The sequence below is a fragment of the Peromyscus leucopus genome, chromosome 17 (genome assembly GCF_004664715.2).
Source record: "Peromyscus leucopus breed LL Stock chromosome 17, UCI_PerLeu_2.1, whole genome shotgun sequence".
Taxonomy (NCBI): domain Eukaryota; kingdom Metazoa; phylum Chordata; class Mammalia; order Rodentia; family Cricetidae; genus Peromyscus; species Peromyscus leucopus.
In genome coordinates, this window is record NC_051077.1 from 44,007,791 (window position 1) to 44,028,810 (window position 21,020).

At 38.9% G+C, this 21,020-nt stretch overlaps 1 protein-coding gene across 7 annotated transcripts in view; it reads left to right on the forward strand.

The window, feature by feature from the left end:
- Positions 1 to 21,020, forward strand: part of Nek1 (NIMA related kinase 1) — a 132,602-nt gene that overhangs the window by 53,365 nt on the left and 58,217 nt on the right. For all 7 annotated transcript variants that reach the window (XM_028881043.2, XM_028881046.2, XM_028881044.2 and 4 more), the window contains one exon: positions 7,373 to 7,475. In XM_028881043.2, the coding sequence (XP_028736876.1) occupies positions 7,373 to 7,475 (103 nt within the window). The remainder of the gene's footprint in view (positions 1 to 7,372; positions 7,476 to 21,020) is intronic.

Sequence of the window (21,020 nt, forward strand, 5' to 3'; positions counted from 1 at the left end):
TTTTGACTCAGATTGTGTTGAATAAACAGATAAGTATGGGAAGAGTTGACATGTTGATAGTATGAAATCTTCCTATTATGTCTGGAATATTCCTCTGTCCTTTGGTATCTTTTAGCAGACTATTAGTGTTTCCTTTGTATAGCTCTTTGTGTGTTATTAACTTTGTGTCTACTATTTCATTTTAGGAGTTGCTAATGTAAATGGTAATGTACTAATATCAACTTTCACTTGTTCCTTGCTGATGCATAGGCAAGCAGTTGGCTGATGTGTGCTGATCTTGTATCCTGGACCCTTTCTGTGATCCCTCACTAAGTTCAGAAATTGGTTTTCTTCCCTCCTCAGACAGTCTGTCATCTGTGAATAAAATCAATTTTATTTCTTCTTTCTCAGTTTATGCGTTTTTTCTTTCCTACATTAGATAGTACCCCAATATGTTGACAAACAGTGTCAAGAAACAAACATTCTGATACATGCTTCGCATCATTAAATATTATGCTAACTGGCTGGACATGGTGGCACACAACTTTAATCCTAGCATTTTGGAGGTATAGGCAGGTGAATCTCCTGCATTTAAGGCCAGCCTGGTCTACAAAGCAAGTTCCAGGCCAACCAGGTATATCTTTTTTTATTGAGAATTTTTTGTGTTTATGAGCAATACTTCTTTACTATTTTAGGGCTTCTGGAACTATACCAATGTCCCTTTTTTATATTAGACATTAATAGTTTGTGTCTCATCTCTCTTATTCCTCACGTTGTTGGTGACTTACTGAATTATTTTATCCTTTCCAATAACCAGCTTTTGGGATTACAGTTTTTTTTAATCTGTTGACTTGCTTTGTTTGTTAGTGTCATGGTCCCATGAGATGGCCCTTGAACTTCTGATCCTTTTGCCTCTATCTCGTGAGTCCTGGGATTGTAGGCATGTGCCATCCCACCCAATTACAACTTCAATTATTGTTTTCCTTCTACTTTCTATATTTAATGGCTTTTCTCACTCTAATGTCCTAAATTAAAAATGATGGTTGATTTTAGATCTTTTATAATATTTATATTCAGTGCTACACATTTCCCAATAAACGTAACTTTCTCCATTTCCTTTATGTTCTCTCTATGGTATACTTATATTTAAGGTGGGTTTTTTTTTAGTCTGTAATTAATGGGTTTTTTTGACACCTCCATTTCTGACAGTCTCTGTTGTTTGTATTTAAAGGAATTATTGATATATTCTGGTCAGTGTGTGCCATATTTGTCATGTTTTTTCAACCATGCCATGTTTCTTTCTTCCCTATTTTTGAGTTCTATATTTTCCCTGCTGCTTTTGTGGTTTAAATTGAGCATTTTATATGATTCCATTCTTAGTATGTCAATTACATGCTTCCTTTGTAAACTTTTCCTTAGAGGATGTCTTAGATTTTGCAATAGACATGTAAAACAAACCTAAGTCCTCTTTTACTTTATGTTTATGCCTTATAACCTCACAATGCTTGTAATTCCTCTCTGCCGTCCATTTTATTATCACTGTCATTTAATGTCGTATCTAGGTGTGCATGGATATGCAGAGACACATGTAATAGACCACTGCTTCTGTGCTGTTACTGTCAACAAGCTAGTTTCTGCTAGATCAAAGTTAGTAAAACGACTTCATCTGCACTTCCTCCTTCCTTGATGCTGCTGCTTTCTTTACTTCTCTCAGGAGAACTTGGATAACATTTCTGTAAAGCAGGTGTAATGACAACGGATTTCTTCAGCTTTTGTCTGAGAAAGCCTTTACCTCACCTTTGTTAGAATAATATTAGCATAGAGAGGATAAGATGGGTATTCTTTTCTTTCACCACTTACATATTTCCTTCACTTTCTTGTTTGCTTCCTTTTGGGGAGAAGTTGATTGTAATTCTTATCTGCTCTTCTGTATGTATATGTTTTCTTCTTTCAAGTCTTCGTCTTTGATTTCCCGAAGCTTGGCTGTGGTAGAGTTTTTCTTGTTCTCAGTTCCCTGGATCTCTGATTTGATGTTTGGCACGAATCCAGGGAAGTCAGAGCCGTTATTGTTTTAAAGGCATGTATGTTGCCCTTTGTAATTGTTCCACAGTTCTTGTATGTTCTGTTTGTTTGTTTTGATCTTTTCTTTGTCTTTCTATTTTGGAAATGTCTTTTACCATACCCTCAGGATTAGAGATTCTTTCTTTAGCCTTGTCCAGTCCATTACTGAGCCCCTCAGAGGCGTTCTGTGTTTCCACTGTAGTGTATTTGGATTTGTACATTTCGTTAGTTTTTTTTTCTCATAATTTCATGCTTCTGCTTACATTATCATCTGTTCTTGCATGTTATCGACTTTGTCTTTTTCCATTAAAAATATGCTTTTAGGAGAGGCAAGGCAATAAGACAAGCTTTCCCTATGTTTGTTCATCTGTACCCTTCTTCTCTTACCTAGAATACCTTTGCCTCTGTCAACTTTGAGCACCTAAAACCTAGTTATTATTGTGGCCTTGGTATAGGTTGCCTAACTTATTAGTTCTGTAAAATAGGAAATAAAAATTAAATGTGAAACCTAATTGAGGATAATTTTATCATAGAGGCTGACTTTTTAAAGACAAATATTAGCCTAAACCCCAGCCTTTGAATATTATACTGTGAAGAAAGTAGGATTGTATCATCTTAGACCAGTGGTTCTCAACCTGCCTAATGCTGCAACCATTTAATATGGTTCCACATGTTGTGGTGACCCCCAACCATGAAATTGTTTTTGCTACTACTTCATAACTGTAATTTTGCTACTGTTATGAATCATAATGTAAATATCTGATAAGCAGGATATCTGATATATGAACTCCATGAAAGAATTGGTCGACTCTCCAAGGGGTTTCCACCCACAGGTTGAGAACCACTTTCTTAGGCTGTAGATCATACTTTTGAGGGCTGGAGAGATAGCTCAGTTGGTAAATACATGTTAGATAAACTTCATTCATATTTTGGTTATAGGGACATTTGCTCCTGAGTTAAATTATAATGAACAAACTTTATATAGTAAGCAGTTTTCTTTAAACAGGAACACAGAAACAGAATTATAAATTATTCTGTTGACAAATGTGACAGACCTGCAGGAATTTAACTCTGTATTTTCCCTAGGATCAGTGGCTCAGCATTCATTAATTCAGTAGGACATAAACTATCGATAATGGTTAACTAGAGTAGTAATTCAGTCATTACCAACACTGTGAAACAGATAGTAGTAGTCTCCCTATTTTACAGATCAAGAAATCGAGGCAACATATAGAGTTTTTTGAAGGTTACATAACATATATTAGTGAAAACAGAGTTGAAATGGAATTCTTCCTATTTGCTTGTGCTTTCTTTATACTTTTCTCTGCCTTCCTTAGCAGTAACATTGGCTAGTCTGACTGTTCTTACATCTATGTCTTAATGACACAGCTATTAGCCTCTTAACTATTGGGACCTCAAGCAGTGTACAGCTACATTTTGAGAAATGATTTGGCGCCTCTTCACATTTGTGTTTTCTACTGCTTCACTTTTCCACATCCTCTCCTCTGTGTTCCATTCCACTAGGTATCCTTAAATAGAAAGGAAACTTAGTGAATACTCTTGTTTTCTCATCCCTCTTAGCTTTCTATCACTGGTCTGTTCTGCCTGAAAACAGTGAATCACTTTTCTTGTACTTTCTTTGTTATCTAGAATATTGCTTATTTTTATGGGGCTTTTCACCTCTTGAAGTATTTGTAATTATCCTTCACAAAATTTAAAATCCTCTTTAGTAATAAATTTGAGCCATGGATATAATATATGGTATTCCCACCAATATCTTGCTACTTCTTCATGTATTTACAAAAAGAAAAGGAAAGAAAATTACCTGTCCCCTTTTTGCTGAGGGAATTAACAGGCTTGTCTTAGAATAACTGTTTCCCAGTGAAAGAACGCCACAATTGTTCTCCTTCTCTGTCGGTACCATAGCTGTGTTGATGTCCTTATTCCTGTTCTAGCACAATGCTTAGCCCATTTTAACATCTTTGTATGTTGTCATCCTAATCTCTAGGTTCCTATTATATACCTCTGAGTTGTACATGTGTGGTTCTTTTGTTGTTAATGTAAGATAGTGCTTTCCTGATACTAAGTGTTGTACAGTATGTTTGCTTTTTTTTTTTGAGAGAGAGTGTTTTAGTCAGTGTTCCATTGCTGTAAAGAGACACCACGACCATGCCAACTCTTAGAAAGGAAAACATTGAATTGGGGCTGGATTACAGTTTCAGAGGTTTAGTCCATTAATATCCTGGTGGGAAGCATGGTAGCATGCCAGCAGACCTGGTGCTGGAGAAAGAGCTGAGAGTTCTACATCTTGATCCACAGGCAGCAGGAAGAGAGCGAGCCACTGGGCCTGGCTTGGACTTCTGAAACCCCACAGCCCATCCCAGTGACACACTTCCTCCAAGGCTATATGTCCTAATCCTTTCAAATAGTGCCACTCTCTGTGAGCCTACGGGGGCCATTTTCATTCAAACCACCACACAGGGGTCTCTACATAACCCTGGCGTCTTGAAAGTCACTATGTATATCAGGCTGTTCTTGAACTCATAGAGATAGGCCTGCCTCTGCTTCCTGAGTGCTGGGTTTAAAGGCATGTGCCACATGCCTGGCCATTTCATCTGAATTCTTACTAGAGTTTAATGAAGAGAATGAATAATAAGTAAATTATTTTCTCCTTATCTCCATGAGCCTTCTATAATAGACAGTTTGTGCCCACAGTTTAGCAGTTTTACTACTTTAAAGAATGGCAAAAATAAGAATCTGAGCTCCAGTATCTAAGAATGTGTATTATAGATTATTCAGGGCATATATGAAGTAGAAAAAGGTAATATGTGTAGAAAGTAAGTGTGGTGTCTAGGTTTTTATCATAAGTCAGAGAATTACTTGACTCTGATTGATTTTTATCAGTTAAACTTTGTTTCCTGGAACTCTTTGAGTTATTGTTGTAGTTATGGTAACCATTGCTGTGATGAACACCATGACCAAAGCCACTTGGGGAGGAAAGGGTTTGTTCATCTTACACTTCCACATCACACAGAGTTCATCATCAAAGGAAGGCAGGGCAGGAACCTGGAGGCAGGAGCTGATGCAGAGGTCATGGAGGATGCTGCTTACTTGCTTGATCCCCCATGACTTGCTCAGTCTGCTTTCTTCCAGACCCCAGGACCACCTGTCCAGGGATGGCACCACCCACTCCCTCATCAATCACTAATTAGAAAATGCCTTACAACCTCATCTCATGGAGGCATTGTCTCAGTTGAAGCTCCTTCCTCTATGTTGATTCTATCTTGTATCAAGTTGACATAAAAGCAGCCAGTACAGTCATCTTTACATCTTCAGAGGTTGGTATATTATGACAAATAGTTGATACTAAATCTTTGTTTAGTAAGTCAGAAGAAAAGAGAAATCATGTTTAAATAATCTTTAAAGATTTTAAGTGTGTATTTGAAAGCAACCAGTCATATAAACCAGCTTAATTAAACCAACTAAGGAAATAGCTGTTGAGTGAAGCTGCACTTTTAAAATATGTTAAGCAGATAGAATCATGTATACGTAAGAGTGTGATTATGTATACATAATCAAGGCTGCTGTACATATGATCATGTTTTTTTGTGAGGTAGTGTGCAATAATTCTAATAGTGTGTGCTGGTTGGCGTGTTATGCTAGCAAACACTGCACGGTTCTTGTTTTGGAATGGCAAATTAAACATGTTTTACTTCTATGAAGGTGAAGTCAGTGCCATCATGATGCAAAGCAGAGAGATTGGAGGCAGGTGGTGGTGTATGCTTCCAGGACCATGAAAAGGAACCTTCCCAAGTAGCCATCCATTTCAGATGACATGTCTGAGCATGGTGCTTGGTACTTTATCTGCCCTCCTGAGCTCAGGCTTATGTAAACAGGGAAGTAGCAGAGCAGGTTGTGGATTACCTGGATATATGCAGAGGCATGCTGAATTCAGACCAGATGCCTGTAGCTGATCTCAGTTTTATAGTGTGTTATAGTGTGTCTGCGAGAGGACAGCACATGTGCACTTCAGAGGTATATGACAAACCTACTCCAGCCAACAGTGCTTGGGTCTCAGGAATGTCATGTGGAACTGTAGTACCATCTGGAATAGCTGAGCATCCTAGTAATTGGCTCTTAAACCAGTGACAGATATTACCTAATCCTAGAACATTCCTGTGATGGAAGTTCTAAAGAATTTCTTTTAAATAATATGTAAGGCAAAGGACTTTAGACTACTATCATTCATGGGGATATAATACAGTACACTTTAGATTTTTCTTTTCAAAGATTTGTTTTTAAATGTGTGTATGCATAAGTGTGGGTGCCATAGAAGCCATGGGTGTTAGATTCCCTGGAGTTGGAATTACTGGTGCTTTTGAGCCATCTCACATGGGTGCTGGGAATGGAACTTAGGTCTTCTATAAAAGTAGCAAGTGCTCTTAGCCTCTGAGCCATCTCTCCAGCACCAGATTTTAAGTTTTTACAGCTAAATTTCTTATTTAAAATATTTTTATGTTTCAGTTGTTGCTTTAAAAAAGTTGAAGAAATGATTATTTGTAGAACAAAAGTTGGACATTTAAAAATGTTATTGGGAAACAGTCATTATTTCATGACTTATTTTTCAGAACATAACTTAATTATTTTCAAAAAGAAAAAAAAAAGCTACAGGAAGTTGATATGCCATACGAGCCAGGGTCTAAGTGGACCCACACAGTAACTTGCTCGCCGACTTCTTTCTCCTCTCCAAATGTAAACACACTTGATGGCGTGCTGTCAGTTTCCTGACTACTGGGGCTGGCTTATTTGCTTGTGTATTTATTTGTTCCTACCTACCATATTTATCACGATGACTGACATATGTAGTAGATGTTTGGTACATGTTTATCACTTTTAATTTGCTGTCTACACTCAGCATATTTACATTCATTCATAATTGTCAGCAAAAGATGCCAAAATATTAAAATATTAAAATATTAAAATATTAAAATATTAAAATAAGAGTAAAGCCAATAACTGCTATTACTTTTTCCCTAACATCCATTTTACTGTAAATAAAGTGCATCATATAAATATAAAATGAGTCTTCAAGATTTTGAAGTAGTGTTAAGATTTTACTTATTTAAAAATAGTAAATAATGTAATTAAAACAACAGAGACCAATACACACACACACACACACACACACACACACACACATCTCTTCTTTACAGAGAAAGTGTTTATTTTGTTTCTGCTTTCATGTTCTACAAGAAAAAAGAAAATAATAAGTATAATTTTAATTTGGAATTTAATGCTCAAAATGGCTGACTCTGTGATTTGTCCAAAATAGGCAAAAAGGACCGCTAGCTGTAGAAAGGGCTAAACAAGTGGAAGAATTCCTGCAGCGGAAACGGGAAGCTATGCAGAATAAAGCCCGAGCCGAAGGACATGTGGTATGGCGTTTTTTTCCTTGAGATTTTGAACATATCAGTATTCGAAGTTAAGGCCTGGAGTGTGTTTAAGTGTAAGTAAAAAAGAATTATGATGTAGCAGTCTATTTATAATAAAAGAGATTGAAGGTGTTCAGCATAATGTACAGATTTTATTTTCATATATTGTGTTTATTAACCTGTTCTCTGATATCTTTTGTTGGTATCTTTTATGACAAAGGTGAAATTACATCATTATTTTACATTTTGTTCTTTAGAAAGTGTGGAAATGGTAGGTATTCATATTAGAGAAAGAAGTTCTTAAATCGTTAGTTTTTTTTCCTCACATTTTTTGTTTTAAATACTTTCAAGTAGCAAAGAATTTTAGAAGAAAAAAAAGAGAAATAAGTGTTTCAGTGCAGATATATAAAACTGTATTTGTTGAAAAGCATATTAGAAATAAAACTACTTTAAAACATCCAGTTAAGCCAATTATAAAATTAAGTCATTTATCTAAGAAAATATTAAGTTCCGTGGTAATCATCTAAGTAGTTGAAATTCTCCATAGTTCTTAGTTGCAGTGTGCCACAAACGTCTTTTGATCTTGTGCTCATAAAGCAACTGAGGATTGCCTCTGTCTGTTCATCTCCCCACGGAGCCTCCTGTTCATGTAGGATATGTTTCAAGCTATTTTGTTAGACTTATCACACATGTATTAAAGGATCATAATTGGTAACTTTGCAAGTTTATTAAGTTATTCAACATAAGACTTTTTTTCCTTTGAGGTTATAATTATAAAAAAAAAGTTACAGGTTTAATTGGCCACTATTTATGTTTTTAACTTACACTTTCTTAATACCTGGAATGAATATGTATTTGTGACCCTTTTCTAGATGGGAAAAGATAATTTCTTGCCTTCTCCCTATTAATAGCATCTGAAATAATTTTGATTGCTTTTTTTTTTTTTTTTTAAGGGCTTTTAAACTGCTGTATAGCCTAGGGTGGACTCATAATTCCAGATCCTCATGCCCAGGCTGGAGGGATAGCTCAGCCATTAAAGGCTAGGCTCACCACCAAAAATATAAGCTCCTTATGCCCAGCTGAGTGCTGGGATTGTTGGTATGCACCAGCATTCCTGGCTCTGGTTGCAGATTATTATTTAAAGTAGTTACTGGAACTGGAGATGGCTCCACAGTTAAGAGTGCTTACTTAGCTCCTGTGAAGGCTCCAAGTTAGATTCTCAGCACCCACATCAAGTGGCTTACAACCAGCTGGGGATCCAGGGGATACCCTCTTTTGGCCTCTTCAGTGCCTGTGTTCACTTGTACATAGACAGACAGAAAGACAGACAGACATACTCATAATTTAAAATAAAATTTAAAGAATCTTAAAAAGTGATAATTACTAGAACTATCAAGATTTAATGACTTTTTCCCTTACTGTTTTTCCTTAATCCTCTGACTATCATCAGTTTATTTTGCTTAATGTTAGAGAATTTCCTCTTGTATTTTGTTTAAAAAGACACTTTGCAAAATTTGTAGAGAAAATGCCTTTATTTTTTTCCTTACACTTTAGCAATACTTTATGGTGATTTTAACCTGCATTTGTAGGTCTGAGAAAACATTTTGCCATTTTTTTTTTGTCTTTTCATGTATATGTATGTATGATGTATTCACATGGGTATGGGAGCACATGTGTGTCTGGGTGTATGTGGGGACTGAAGTTATCAGCATCTTCTTTGATAACTCTTCTGCTTTATTCTTTGAGGCAGGGTCTTTCAGTCAAACCCAGAGCTAACCAGTATGTCTAGTCTTGGCAGCCAGCTTGCTCCAGGGATTCCCCAGTCTCCATTTCCAAGCTGCCATTCCAGGCAGGCTGCCACGCCCACCTGACATTGACTTGGGACATAGGAATCGAACTGGTTCTTTTGCCTGCGTGGCACGAGCTGTGACTATTGAGCCGTCTCCTCAGCCTTGAGTTTGCCTTTGTTTTTGACAAGCATCTTTGCTGGGGTATTCTATAGATTGAGCACTGTGTATCTTCTGACATGCCGATTTCCGACAAGAAGCTATCATTCTTTATCTTTTCTCATGTATATTATATGCCTTTTCCTGTTTGACTCAGGGAAGCTTTTTCTTTGTGCTAGAAGCAATTTGATTATTAGATAACTCCTGAGTTTTCTTCCTGTTCATTAGTTTCCTGGGTGTGTAGGTTCAAATTTTCAGCCACTGTTTCTTCAAAAAAACATTCCTCCCCATTTTTAGAATATAGTATACGTATTAGACTGCGTGTGCCTCCCCGCTATGCATTGATGCCTTTTCTTTTTCTCTGTGTTTGGTTCTGGGTGGTTTCTACTGCTGTGTCGTGTCCTGAAGGACATTATTCTACTGTGTATTCTGCTGCTAATCTCATCCAGACCTGATGCTTTTCATCTCATATTTTTGTTTTGTTTTTGCATTGCTAGAGATAGAACCCAGGGCTTCTTATGTATAGGCTATTGCTGTACTACTGTGCTCTACCTCAGTTCACATACTATATTTTTTAAAAATCTCTTACTATTGACTTGTTTTTATAGTTTTAGTTTGTCTTTATAAACACTGTTTCTGCCTTGAAAATATAGAATGTCATTATAATAGCTGTTTTAATTTTGTCATCTATGATTCTGTCTTCTCTGCTATTTCTGAGTCTCTATTGATTAAGATTTTCTTATTTGAAAAATCTTTTCCTATTTTTAATATGCCTAATAATTTGTAATACTATGTCAAGTACTGTGTGCTTTATCTCAAGTGTTTTCTATTCTTTAAACATTTGGGGGATTATTTAATTATTTAGGAGTAATTTGAGTCACTGAAGGCTGGCTCTCAAGGTTCCCCGAGGCTGTAAGGAACAGTGTTTTCCCTCATGCTGAGTTGCCCTGTGCTGTGCTGGAGCCTGGCAGTACCTCTGCTGGGTACAGTGCCTTACTGCTTCTGAGGACTTTGTGATGGCTGCTGGAAACATGAAGCATCGCGGGCTGATCAAGCCGCTGGCATTATTAGCTGTTGGCCACTCGGTGAGAGACTCTGAAGAACCTCTCCATCCTCTCAGGGCTCCCTGTGCAGCTTTCTCCTCTCTGCTGTCTAACGGCAAATTCCAGTAGCCGTTAGCTTGCCCATCAATCTCCAAATAACGTCTCCTCAGCTAGGAGGGACCTTCCAGCTCTACTCGGCTTTCCTGTCTTGTGCTGCTGCCTAGAAGCTCTGGCCAGACATGAATGGGGCAATTATTGGGCTCCGGCGCACTGCCCTTTCTCCCCCTCACAAGGATCTACCCCATGCTGCCCGTTATCCAGTATTTGAAAACCATGTTTTCTTGTATTTTACTGAAACTTTAAAAAAAATTTTTTTAGTGTAGAGCTAACCACATTGTTCTATCATGACTATAAACAAGTCTTTGATTTAAAAAAAAACTTTTATTTCTCAGAATTTTATACATGTGTACAATAAAATACTGTATCTATCCTCCATTACTCCTCTATTTCCCCTAAATCTCCCTAACACACACACCCCACTAAGTCCAGCTAGTGTTTGCCCATATGTGCATGAGTGTGGGGCCCTCTAGTGGAACATGGGAAACCTATCAGTAGCCATATATCCTCAGTGAAGAATGAGTCCCCTTCACCAGCAGCAACTCTACATTACCAGTAGCTCCTCACTATGGGGTAGGGCCTGGAGATAAGTATTTCATTTGTGGCTGGCTTGATTTTACAAAGGTCTTTCATAGGTAACCACAGTGGCTGTGAGTTTGTGAATTCTACAGCCATGTCCTCTAGAGCAGTGGTTCTCAACCTTCCTAATGCTGTGACCCTTTAATACAGTTAGTTCCTCAGGTTGTGGTGACCCCCAACCATAAAATTATTTTCATTGCTACTTCATAGCTGTAATTTTGCTACTGTTATGAATCACAATGAAAATATCTGTGTTTTCCGGTGGTCTTAGTCCACCCTGGTGAAAGGGTGATTTGACCCCCAAAGGGATCATGACACACAGGTTGAGAGGTGGTGTTCTAAAGACAGATTTCACAGCACTTTTCCCCATCCTCTGACTCTTCTGTCATGTTCCCTGAGCCCGTAAGCCATTCTTTTTTCTTCCTTTTTAATTAATTTATTTTTAATTAAAATTTTCATATAATGTATTTTATCATGATTTTCTCCTCCCACCTCCTGGCCCACCCCATTTTAGGTTCTCTGTTCGTCTGTCTACATCCTTCAAAAAAAACAAAAAACTTGTTATACCATGAGGACGTACACATTTGAAGGGTTTGTTTACGTGCTCGCTTGTTTATTTCCCATGGTACTGTGGCGATTCTGCTCTGCCATCTGCCTTCAGTGTTGCTAATGAGACATGATATTTCAGACACACTCCCTGTAAGCAGCTGTTTCTCTGATAACTTAGGGCGATTCTGAAGATTCACTTGATTATTTTTCGGTGGTTTGGTCTTGTTTTATTTTTCATTGACTTGACACAGATTCTCACTAATATATGTAGCTCTCAGTATATATGTTCACCTTCCGTTCTGGGGATAGTCTCCCTGATTATCTCCCTGAGTAATGTTTTTCTAAATACTTCACCTTTCCAGGAAAACTGCTCTCAACTGAGATTCTAACCTTTTTGTTTAATGTCCTTTCTTTTGTCCTTCTGTCCGTGCCTTTCCCCTCGTTTCAAGCTTGATTTCCCAGCTCACTGATGTGTTAGCTCTCACCTCATCTGCTCAGTTTGTTTTTACTCCAGAACTCTGTGCATGTGTTTGTAGATTCTAATTTGTTTTCCCTTTAAGCTTCTTTGTGGTGTTCTCATTTCCCTGCTGTTCCTGTTGTCACCTTATTCTTGGTGCATACTGGCTGTGCTGACTTGGTCCCTTCAGCTTACCGTGTTAGCAGTCCGAAGGTATATACGGCAGTCCTTCGGATGCTCGTTGTTATAACCGTGTGTGCACTAGAGCTGTTTCCTTTCCTGTGACACTGTCCAGGGAGAGCAGAACGAGTGCGACATACTGCTGGAGGTGACCCTCTCACTGTACCCAGTGTCACTTGCCATGGAGCATGCTCACACCCCTGTCACCACAGTCTTCCTGACACACTTTTTCTTCTCTAGGTGTCGTACTTGAAGCCAATGCTGTCCTCTTTCCTTATCACTGAATTTCTTTGTCTTTGCAGTACCAGTTAAATCTTTGCTTGATTTTGAATGCCTAATGCTAACATGCCCTCCATAAAAGGGCAACCTTTCTCTCTGTCCCCTCTACCGCCCAGAAAGAAAAGCAAAATTGCAGCATTAGGAAGGGGATCTGTGTTGTTCAAGGCCTCTGGCTTCTGCTACATTATAGACACTGGGCCCTCACTGAGACTCCTCCTGGATATCCCATTGTTGCCCTGTGTCATGGAGATCCTGCAGCTTTGGGTCTGCAGGACTGGTGGCCCCTTTACGTGCTCCAGCAGATCATAGATGAGGTAGATGTTGCTGTGGGCCAACTTACATAACCTCAGGGTCGTAGCTGGGTTAGTCAGCACACCAGCTCTCCCTCATTCTCACCACCAGGGTGAGCTCTCCAGCGCTGCCCTGGCTAGCTCTCCCATTGCAGCAGGTAGCAAGGGGTGGGACCAGTTCTCGGGCTCTGGGGCAGGCTCACAGGCACCCAGACCACCAGGCCCAGCTCCACTGTGTTGCCCAGGGAAACTGCAGAGCCTCCTGAGTGCTGCAGCCCGTGAGGGGGCAGGGCAGCTCCCCTGCTCTCGTGACTTCAGGGCCAGCGCTCCCACCTGCCACAGGTAGTGAGGGGCTAGGGGAGCATCTCTCCCTAGTTGAGTATAATTTATCTCTGTAATTATTTGAAACCAAGTGTTGTACAAGAATATGTACACTAGTATATTCGGCAGAATTATCCAGCAAAACATACAGAGACATTAGAGTATATATTTATGTAAGAGAGGATTTAATAGATTGATTTACAGTCACAAAAGCAGAGAAGTTCCTGTGTGGGAGTTTGTGGGCTAGGGAGGCTGGTAATGACACAGTCTAGGAAGCCAGAACCATCTAGACATAAGATGTTAATACTCTAGTCCCCAGTCTCTGGCAGAGACCTGAAAGCCATGGAAAGTTAACTGGTTCAAGTCCAAAGGCTGAGGAACCTGGAGTCTTGATGTCCAAAGCAAAAGAAGTAAAATATGCTTGCTTTAGAGGAAGAGCCAGAGAAATAGGTTGAGTGGTTCCCCTTCCTTTCTTGGCGGTCTTCTTAGAGTTCGTCCTTTGCTCATAATTTTAGACTCCATTTGGGGATGATGGATGAGATAAGGCAAAGGAGCAATTGTATAAACTTTATTATTATTATTATTATTATTATTATTATTATTATTATTTGTTTGTTTGTTGTTGTTGTTTTGTTTGTTTTTCAAGACAGGGTTTCTCTGTGTAGCCCTGGCTGTCCTGGAACTGACCCCGTAGACCAGGCTGGCCCTGAGCTCTCAGAGATCCACCTGCCTCTGCCTGGGACTAAAGGTGTGCACAACCACTGCCCAGCTAGACTTTATTTTTTAATTTTTTTACATTTTTATTTTAAATTTTTTGCGTGCGTGCATGCGTGCGTGCATGTGTGTGTGTGTATAGAGGTCAGAAGCCGACCTCGTAGAGTCAGTTCTTTCCCCCTTACCTAGACTTCAGGGATCGAGCCCAGGCTGTCAAGCTGGTGTAACAAGCGTCTTCACTCACGGAGCCACCTCACCAGCCCGATTGTTTTGTGTTGCAGCGTTAGGCTCCCAGGAAAATAGACATTTGTGGAGATTTCCAGTCACGTTCTGCCTCCGCCTGTGCACAGCCTCCTCATTACCAACAGTCTGTACCTGGTGGTCCATTCCTTAGAACTGAGAACCCTGCACTGACACATTGTAACCACCAAAGTCTGCGCTTTAGGCTAGGGTTCACCCTTGGGCTGTACACTTGGTAGGTCTGCAGATAGGAAGTGGCGCATGACCACTTTCACTGCCTTCAGAGGAGCTGCAAAGGTTTCATATAAGAACATACTATGCAGACTCTCCACAGAAGAGTTTCTTTTTAAGTTGACTTATAATTTAATCATAGTAAAATTTGCCGGTGTTAAGTATGTCCTGATGAGTAATTGACATATGCATATAATCATGTGCGTATTGCTTTATCACGTTATCAAAGTTTCTGCCATTTCCCCAGTTTCCTTATGCCCCTTTAGTTGATCACTTCCCTACCACTGATCTGCTTCCATTCACTATGGTGCTGGAACTTGTTTTTTAGACATTTACTGAAAATTCTGAGTCATATAGTACTAGGTTCAAGGTGTGTGCCACCATATCTAGCCATATTAGTTTTTATTCCTGAGTTACGTTGTTTTGTATGGCTATCCCACAGTTTGAGTATCCATTCCTCTGTAGAGGGACATTCGCGTTGTTTCTAGTAATATAATATGGCATTCAGTATACTCAGTTATACACATTCCCGGATAATTGACTCTCCTCCCTCCTGTTGGAGCCTGTTTTCTGGGTTGACGTGCCTTATTATGTGTAACTGAGCTGATATCTGTGATTACACCTTTAGACATCACTGGAGAAAATCAAAGCTATGAAGATCATGTTTGAACCATTTATGATTTTCACTTTCAGCATTTTGTTATCTTTGATGCCATACTGTCATTATTTGGGGCCCTTATCACACTAATTATGTCCTATCTCTTTTTAGCAGTCCTTCTTTAATCATACCTTCCTATAACCTCTAATTAGGTTTCTGTTTCTCCCATCATTAACTCTGTATAAGTCATAGACAAACTCCTCAAATGAATGAAGCTTTATTTGTTTCTAGTTCTTTATCTATTATTTTAACTCTGTAAACAGTTTATTACCACACCACCATATTGAAAGAAGTCACTAGTGTCCATCCTGTGAAATATGTGCTTTTCTGTTGGTTTTGTTTGTTTATTTGTTTTTGTGGTGCGGGAGATTGAACCGAGGACTTCTCATGAACTAAAGAAGTGATAGACCATTGCATTGCCAGCCCAGCCGAACCATTTGTGATCCTCATCTCACTTGACCTTCCTGTGGCATCTGAACGTGACTGTGAACTTCCTTCCTTGCCTTCTGCAATTTACCCTGAACTCCACTCCCTCAATTTCCTAGCATTTCTTTTGTGTAATTGTTATTTTTTTCTTCATTCTTTACATGTTAATGCTCTTTGGTACTATGTCCTTAATTGTTTCTTTTTTTCCCCTCTTTCCTGTTTTTGTTTCTCTGTGCAGCCTTGGCTGTCCTGGAACTCCCTCTGTAGACCATGCTGGCCTCAAACTCACAGAGACCCACCTGCCTCTGCCTCCCGAGTGCTGGGATTAAAGGCGTGCGCCACCACTGCCTGGCCTTAACTGTTTCTTTCTAGAAGTGTTGTGGGATGATCTCACTGACAGTTCTGCAGGCACTTGTGTGTACACATATGTGTAAATCAGCCCTCTTCCAGCTTCTGACACTGCTTAGCTGCGTTCTATATTCATTTCTCCATACTGCATTGGCGTTTGTTTTTCTTTTCTTTTCTTAAATTTACTTATGTGTACCTGTGTGTGTATGTCATTACGCATGTCAGCGCCCTTGGAGGATCCTCTAGGAATAGTTGTAGGTGATTTTTTAGACACCTGACGTAAGAGTCTGAGAGCCAAACTCTAGTCTTCAGCAAGAGCAAACACCCTTAACCATCTCCCCAGCTCCAGTACTTCATTTTTTGACATTTACTTTTAAAATTACCATACAATAAGAATGACTTTATCTTCAGTTTTATGAATTTTAACACATATATAAATGCATGTAGACAAGTTACAGAAAAACTTCATCATGCCCCAAATTATTTTTGTTAATTTTCTTTTTTTGTGTTTGTTTAAGGATGTATTTGTGTGTGAGCTTAATCAGGGTTGTCTGTGTAGCAATGGGTTTGTTTACTGTTTGTTGCTATCACTGGAGTGTGGTGAGCTCATCAGTGGTACACAGCTGAAGATGTCTACCCCTCCTCAGAATTCATCAGTTGTATGTTCAACAGGCCTTAATTTTGTTTTCCTTTTCTTTTTCATGAAATAAGTTACCATGATTTAGTCACTTTTAACAATACACATTTATTGACTCGTGGTTTCTGTGAGTTAGGTCTCAACACAGTTTCGCTAATGTCCTTCTTTCTACTCTCACAAGGCAATAAGGAAGGTCCCTGGGACTACATTCTTATCTGAAGACTCAGTAGGGAAAGGGTTTACTCCCAGGCTCATCCAAGTTGGTGAGAAAATTAATTTCTCTATGCTCATGGAATGAAGGTCCCCACTGCTTGTTGCCATCTTAGTTGGGGTTTTATTGCTGTGAAGAGACACCATGACCACAGCAACTATTGGAATGGAAAACATTTCATTGGGGCTGGCTTACATTTCAGAGGTTGAGTCCATTATTGTCATGGTGGGAAGCGTGGTGGCACACAGGCAGACATGGGGCTAGGAGGTAGCTTCTAGTTCTGCATCAGGATCAGCAGGCAGCAGGAAGAAAGAGCAACACTGGGACTGCTGGGGCGTGACCCAGAAGCCCTGCCCCAGTGACACACTTCCTCTAACAGCCACATCTACTCCAGCAAGACCGCACTTCCCAATAGTGTCACTCCCTGTGAGCCTGTGGGGCCATTTTCATTCCTATCATCACACTACCTGTCAACTACAAGTTCCTCTTCCTTTGCAGAGGCCATTCATAGTCTTGGAGATCAACCCAAGTGCCTTTCCAACATGTCTGTTACGTTCTCAAGCAACTACAGTCTATGTAGAAAGTATTCTTCCAGGACAGAATGATACATAATGTGACAATTACAGGCTCTCCATTAGTCTTTTCATAGTCTAGTGGTTAGAAGCACATCATACTCAGAGGAAGGGACTGTACTGCACACGTGAGTTTATGAACCACATTCTCAGTGTTTGACTGTTTTCTTTTTGAAGATCACTTTAGTTGATGGCAATATAAACATTGCAGTTTCATTTTTAAGTGTTTCTGTAGTATTTCTAGTTCTGTCCTTATTTTTAAGGTACCTGAATGATTGAGGGTGAGTCATTTTTTTAGTGAATATATACTTGATTCATTTGTTTTTTAAAGAACTTATCAAATGACCTCTATCTTTTAATGGTCTATTTATATGATTGTATAATAACATTCAATGACAGTATGTTTGTTTGTTTTGTTTTGTTTTTTGAGACAGGGTGTCTCTGTGTAGCTTTGGCGCCTGTCCTGGATCTCACTCTGTAGACCAGGCTGGCCTCAAATTCACAGAGATCCTCCTGCCTGTGCCTCCCGAGTGCTGGGATTAAAGGTGTGCGCCACCACCACTGGCGACAATATAATTTTTATATGTTTGGATTAGTTATGTTTTATCATTTTATGTTTACTTTCTTTATTTTTGTTCTTCTGATTCTTGCTGCCTTTATCTTATCTGGGTACTTTTTTAATATTCCATTTTAATCAATCATATCATTTTGATTATATCTTTGTGTAACTTTTTAGTAGTGATTGCCTCAGTGACTAAGAATGTATACTTTCATTTTTCACAATCTGTTTATAAATTATGTTTTATGTGTTAATTCAGTAGTATGATGGTTAACTTTAGTTGTCAACTTGACACAACTTAGAGTCACTGGGAAGAGTCTGAATGAGGTATGTCTGCATTGGGTTGGCCTGTGGGCATGTCTCTGGGAGATTATTTTATGTTAATTGATGTGGGAAGACCCAGCCCACTGTGGACAACATTGTTCCCTAGGCAGGAGGAAGTCTTGACCTCTGTGAGTCTGGGAATTAACTAAGCAGCAAGAAAATGAGCATGAATGTCCTTCTCTCTCTGCTCTTGACTGTGGCTGTGACTTGACTTGCTACTTCAGGCTTCTGTCACTGTGAGTTCTGTGCAGTGACGGAGTGTAGCCTGGAATTATAGGCTGGAATAAGCTCTGTCTGCTAAGTTCCTTTTCATCGGGGTGTTTTATTACAGTAACAGAAATGAAGCTAGAACGAGTGGGGATGGAGAACACTGCACCATGGTGGCTCCTTCGCCTTCTCCTTGCAACCAGGGACATTAGTATAGTAGTTGGTGTGTCTGTGTGTTACTGGATATTGAACCCAAAAATTTGCACATGCTGAGCAAACACTATCACTGAGCTATACTTCCAGCCCTTGATTATTCCTTTCTATTATCTAAGTTAAGAGCTAAGAGAAAGGGAACATTTACCATAATTATTGTTCCCTTCCATCCAATTTTCCAAGCTTCTTATGTCCCTTCTGTCCAAATAATTCCTTCTTATTTATTTACTTATATTACATGTTTCCTTTTTCTTTTCTTTAATTGCTTCTTGGCCTTCTGGCTAAGATCACATGTACTTTTGTTTATTTGTTTTGCAGTGCTAAGACTCAAACTTGATATTACATACATGTAAGCCAAGGGCTGTACCACTTAACTACAGCCTCAATCCTAAAAAATTCCTTATTATTAGTATTATTATTATTATAAAGAGCTTGTAAATTTTTTTTTTTTTTTTTTTTTTTAAAGATTTATTTATTTATTTCATATACAGTGTTCTGCCTGCATGTGTCCCTTCAGGCCAGAAGAGGGCACCAGATCTCATTACAGATGGTTGTGAGCCACCATGTGGTTGCTGGGAATTGAACTCAGGACCTCTGGAAGAACAGCCAGTGTTCTTAACCGCTGAGCCATCTCTCCAGCCCAAGAGCTTGTAAATTTTTAAAAAATTGCTTAGCAAAGTTGACCAGACTAAAAGTCTGTCAGCCACAAAAAAAAAAAAAAAAAAAAACAAACAAAAAACAAAAAACAACAGAGCAAAAAAGAAGCAATTCCTTTAGCGATGCTTTGTTATTTGGTAGCATTTTAATGAAATGCCCCTTGTTGTGTAGCCAGGGAGGCTGGTCCTGAGGGAGGCTTCCCAGGGAGCCGGAATCTCTGTCCTGGACCACTGTGGAACCAGCAGTCCCTGCAGATCAGCTCCTCTAACCAGAAAGCTGCTTCTTCTTCTCACTTTTATAACAAGATTCCTTCGGTTGGTCTTCATTTGCTGAGTGGTGTCATTTATGAATCCAGGATTCTGTGTGACAGTTCACTTATTTGAAAAATTGTGTCATCAACTCCTTTTTATTCTATGTAGTTTTAAATGAGATATCTTCACCTGTTGAAAATTTTCTTCTGTAGTTAATATTTCTCTGGATGCTTTGAATATTTTACTTTTAGCTCTTACTTTTCAGTGTATTAGGTTTTCTTTGGGTAGGGATGAGTTTTTAGGTTCAGGTTACTTTATTGTTTTGATATCCATGCAATTCTGAAATATCAGCATTATAATACATGAATTTTTGAAGTATGAGCATTATAATACATTATACAACTCATTTGTAGATGGTTTTACATGAGATTTGGATGGTTTTCCAACATTATTGCTATTATTTCATTAAAAAAATCTTTAATCTTTGGCAAGATCTTTAGTTTGGTTTGTTGTATTTTGATTTGTTTTTGGGGGGTGAATTTTGGTTTTTTGGCTAGTGGAGGGCTCGAGATCCAATCTAGGATTTTGCACATGCAAGGCAAGCACGCTGCCATCAGACTCTTATCTTCAGCCCTGCCAGTGGATTTGAAATAGGTTTGCATTGTGCCATCAGATGTGTAGAGCACTGAACTTCTGAGAGATGACCTGTAGAGACTGGATGTGATGGTTGTAAAGAGATGGAATGTTAGGGATGGAGGGCTCTCGGGAGACTGATTTCACAGTAGTTACTAATGCATGTTTATAATGTCATTCATTTTTGTTTTATTGGTGCGACAGTTTTCAATTCTCAGTTCAACATGACAGCTGCGAGGTCTCCATTTAACAGTTTCACTTACATATACTACTGTACAGTATTGGTACTATTTAAGGTTAACCTTGATTCTTCAGGAAATAATATTAACATCAGTGATTTAGAGTTGTACCTAATAAATATTTTTCCATTAGTACTAATACCCATGATAAGCTCAAATAATTTGAAAATGTAAATATATTTACACTGGCTTTTTATTTTTGTGTATGAGTGTAGGCATGTACAGATCATGATCAGAGGACAGCTTGAAGTAGTTGGTTCTCACCTGCTACTTTGATGAGGCAGGGCCTCTCTTTTCTTTGTTTTCTATAATTAAACATTGTTTCTATAAGAGCAGAAAAGTGTTGTATCCAATAAAAACACCGCATTTCTTAGCCCTGAATTTGGAGCCCAGGTTTCAGGAAGCACTGGTCTTGAGGGAGTAACAGCATTCACAGTGCACAGTGTACTTGTGTATTCAGAACCAAGGTTTTAGGGATGTGATGTGGATGAGATTTTGAATTATGCATTGGTCATATGTGTTAGAAAATACTGCAGAAGGGCATGTCTAAGCTTATAACTTGTCTGGGCCACATTGTTATCTACAAAGTTAACACTTGAAAGCTATGCAATACATTTTACAAAACAAATTGCAGAAAAATCTCAGTCTCATGATTTTGTTTTGGGCT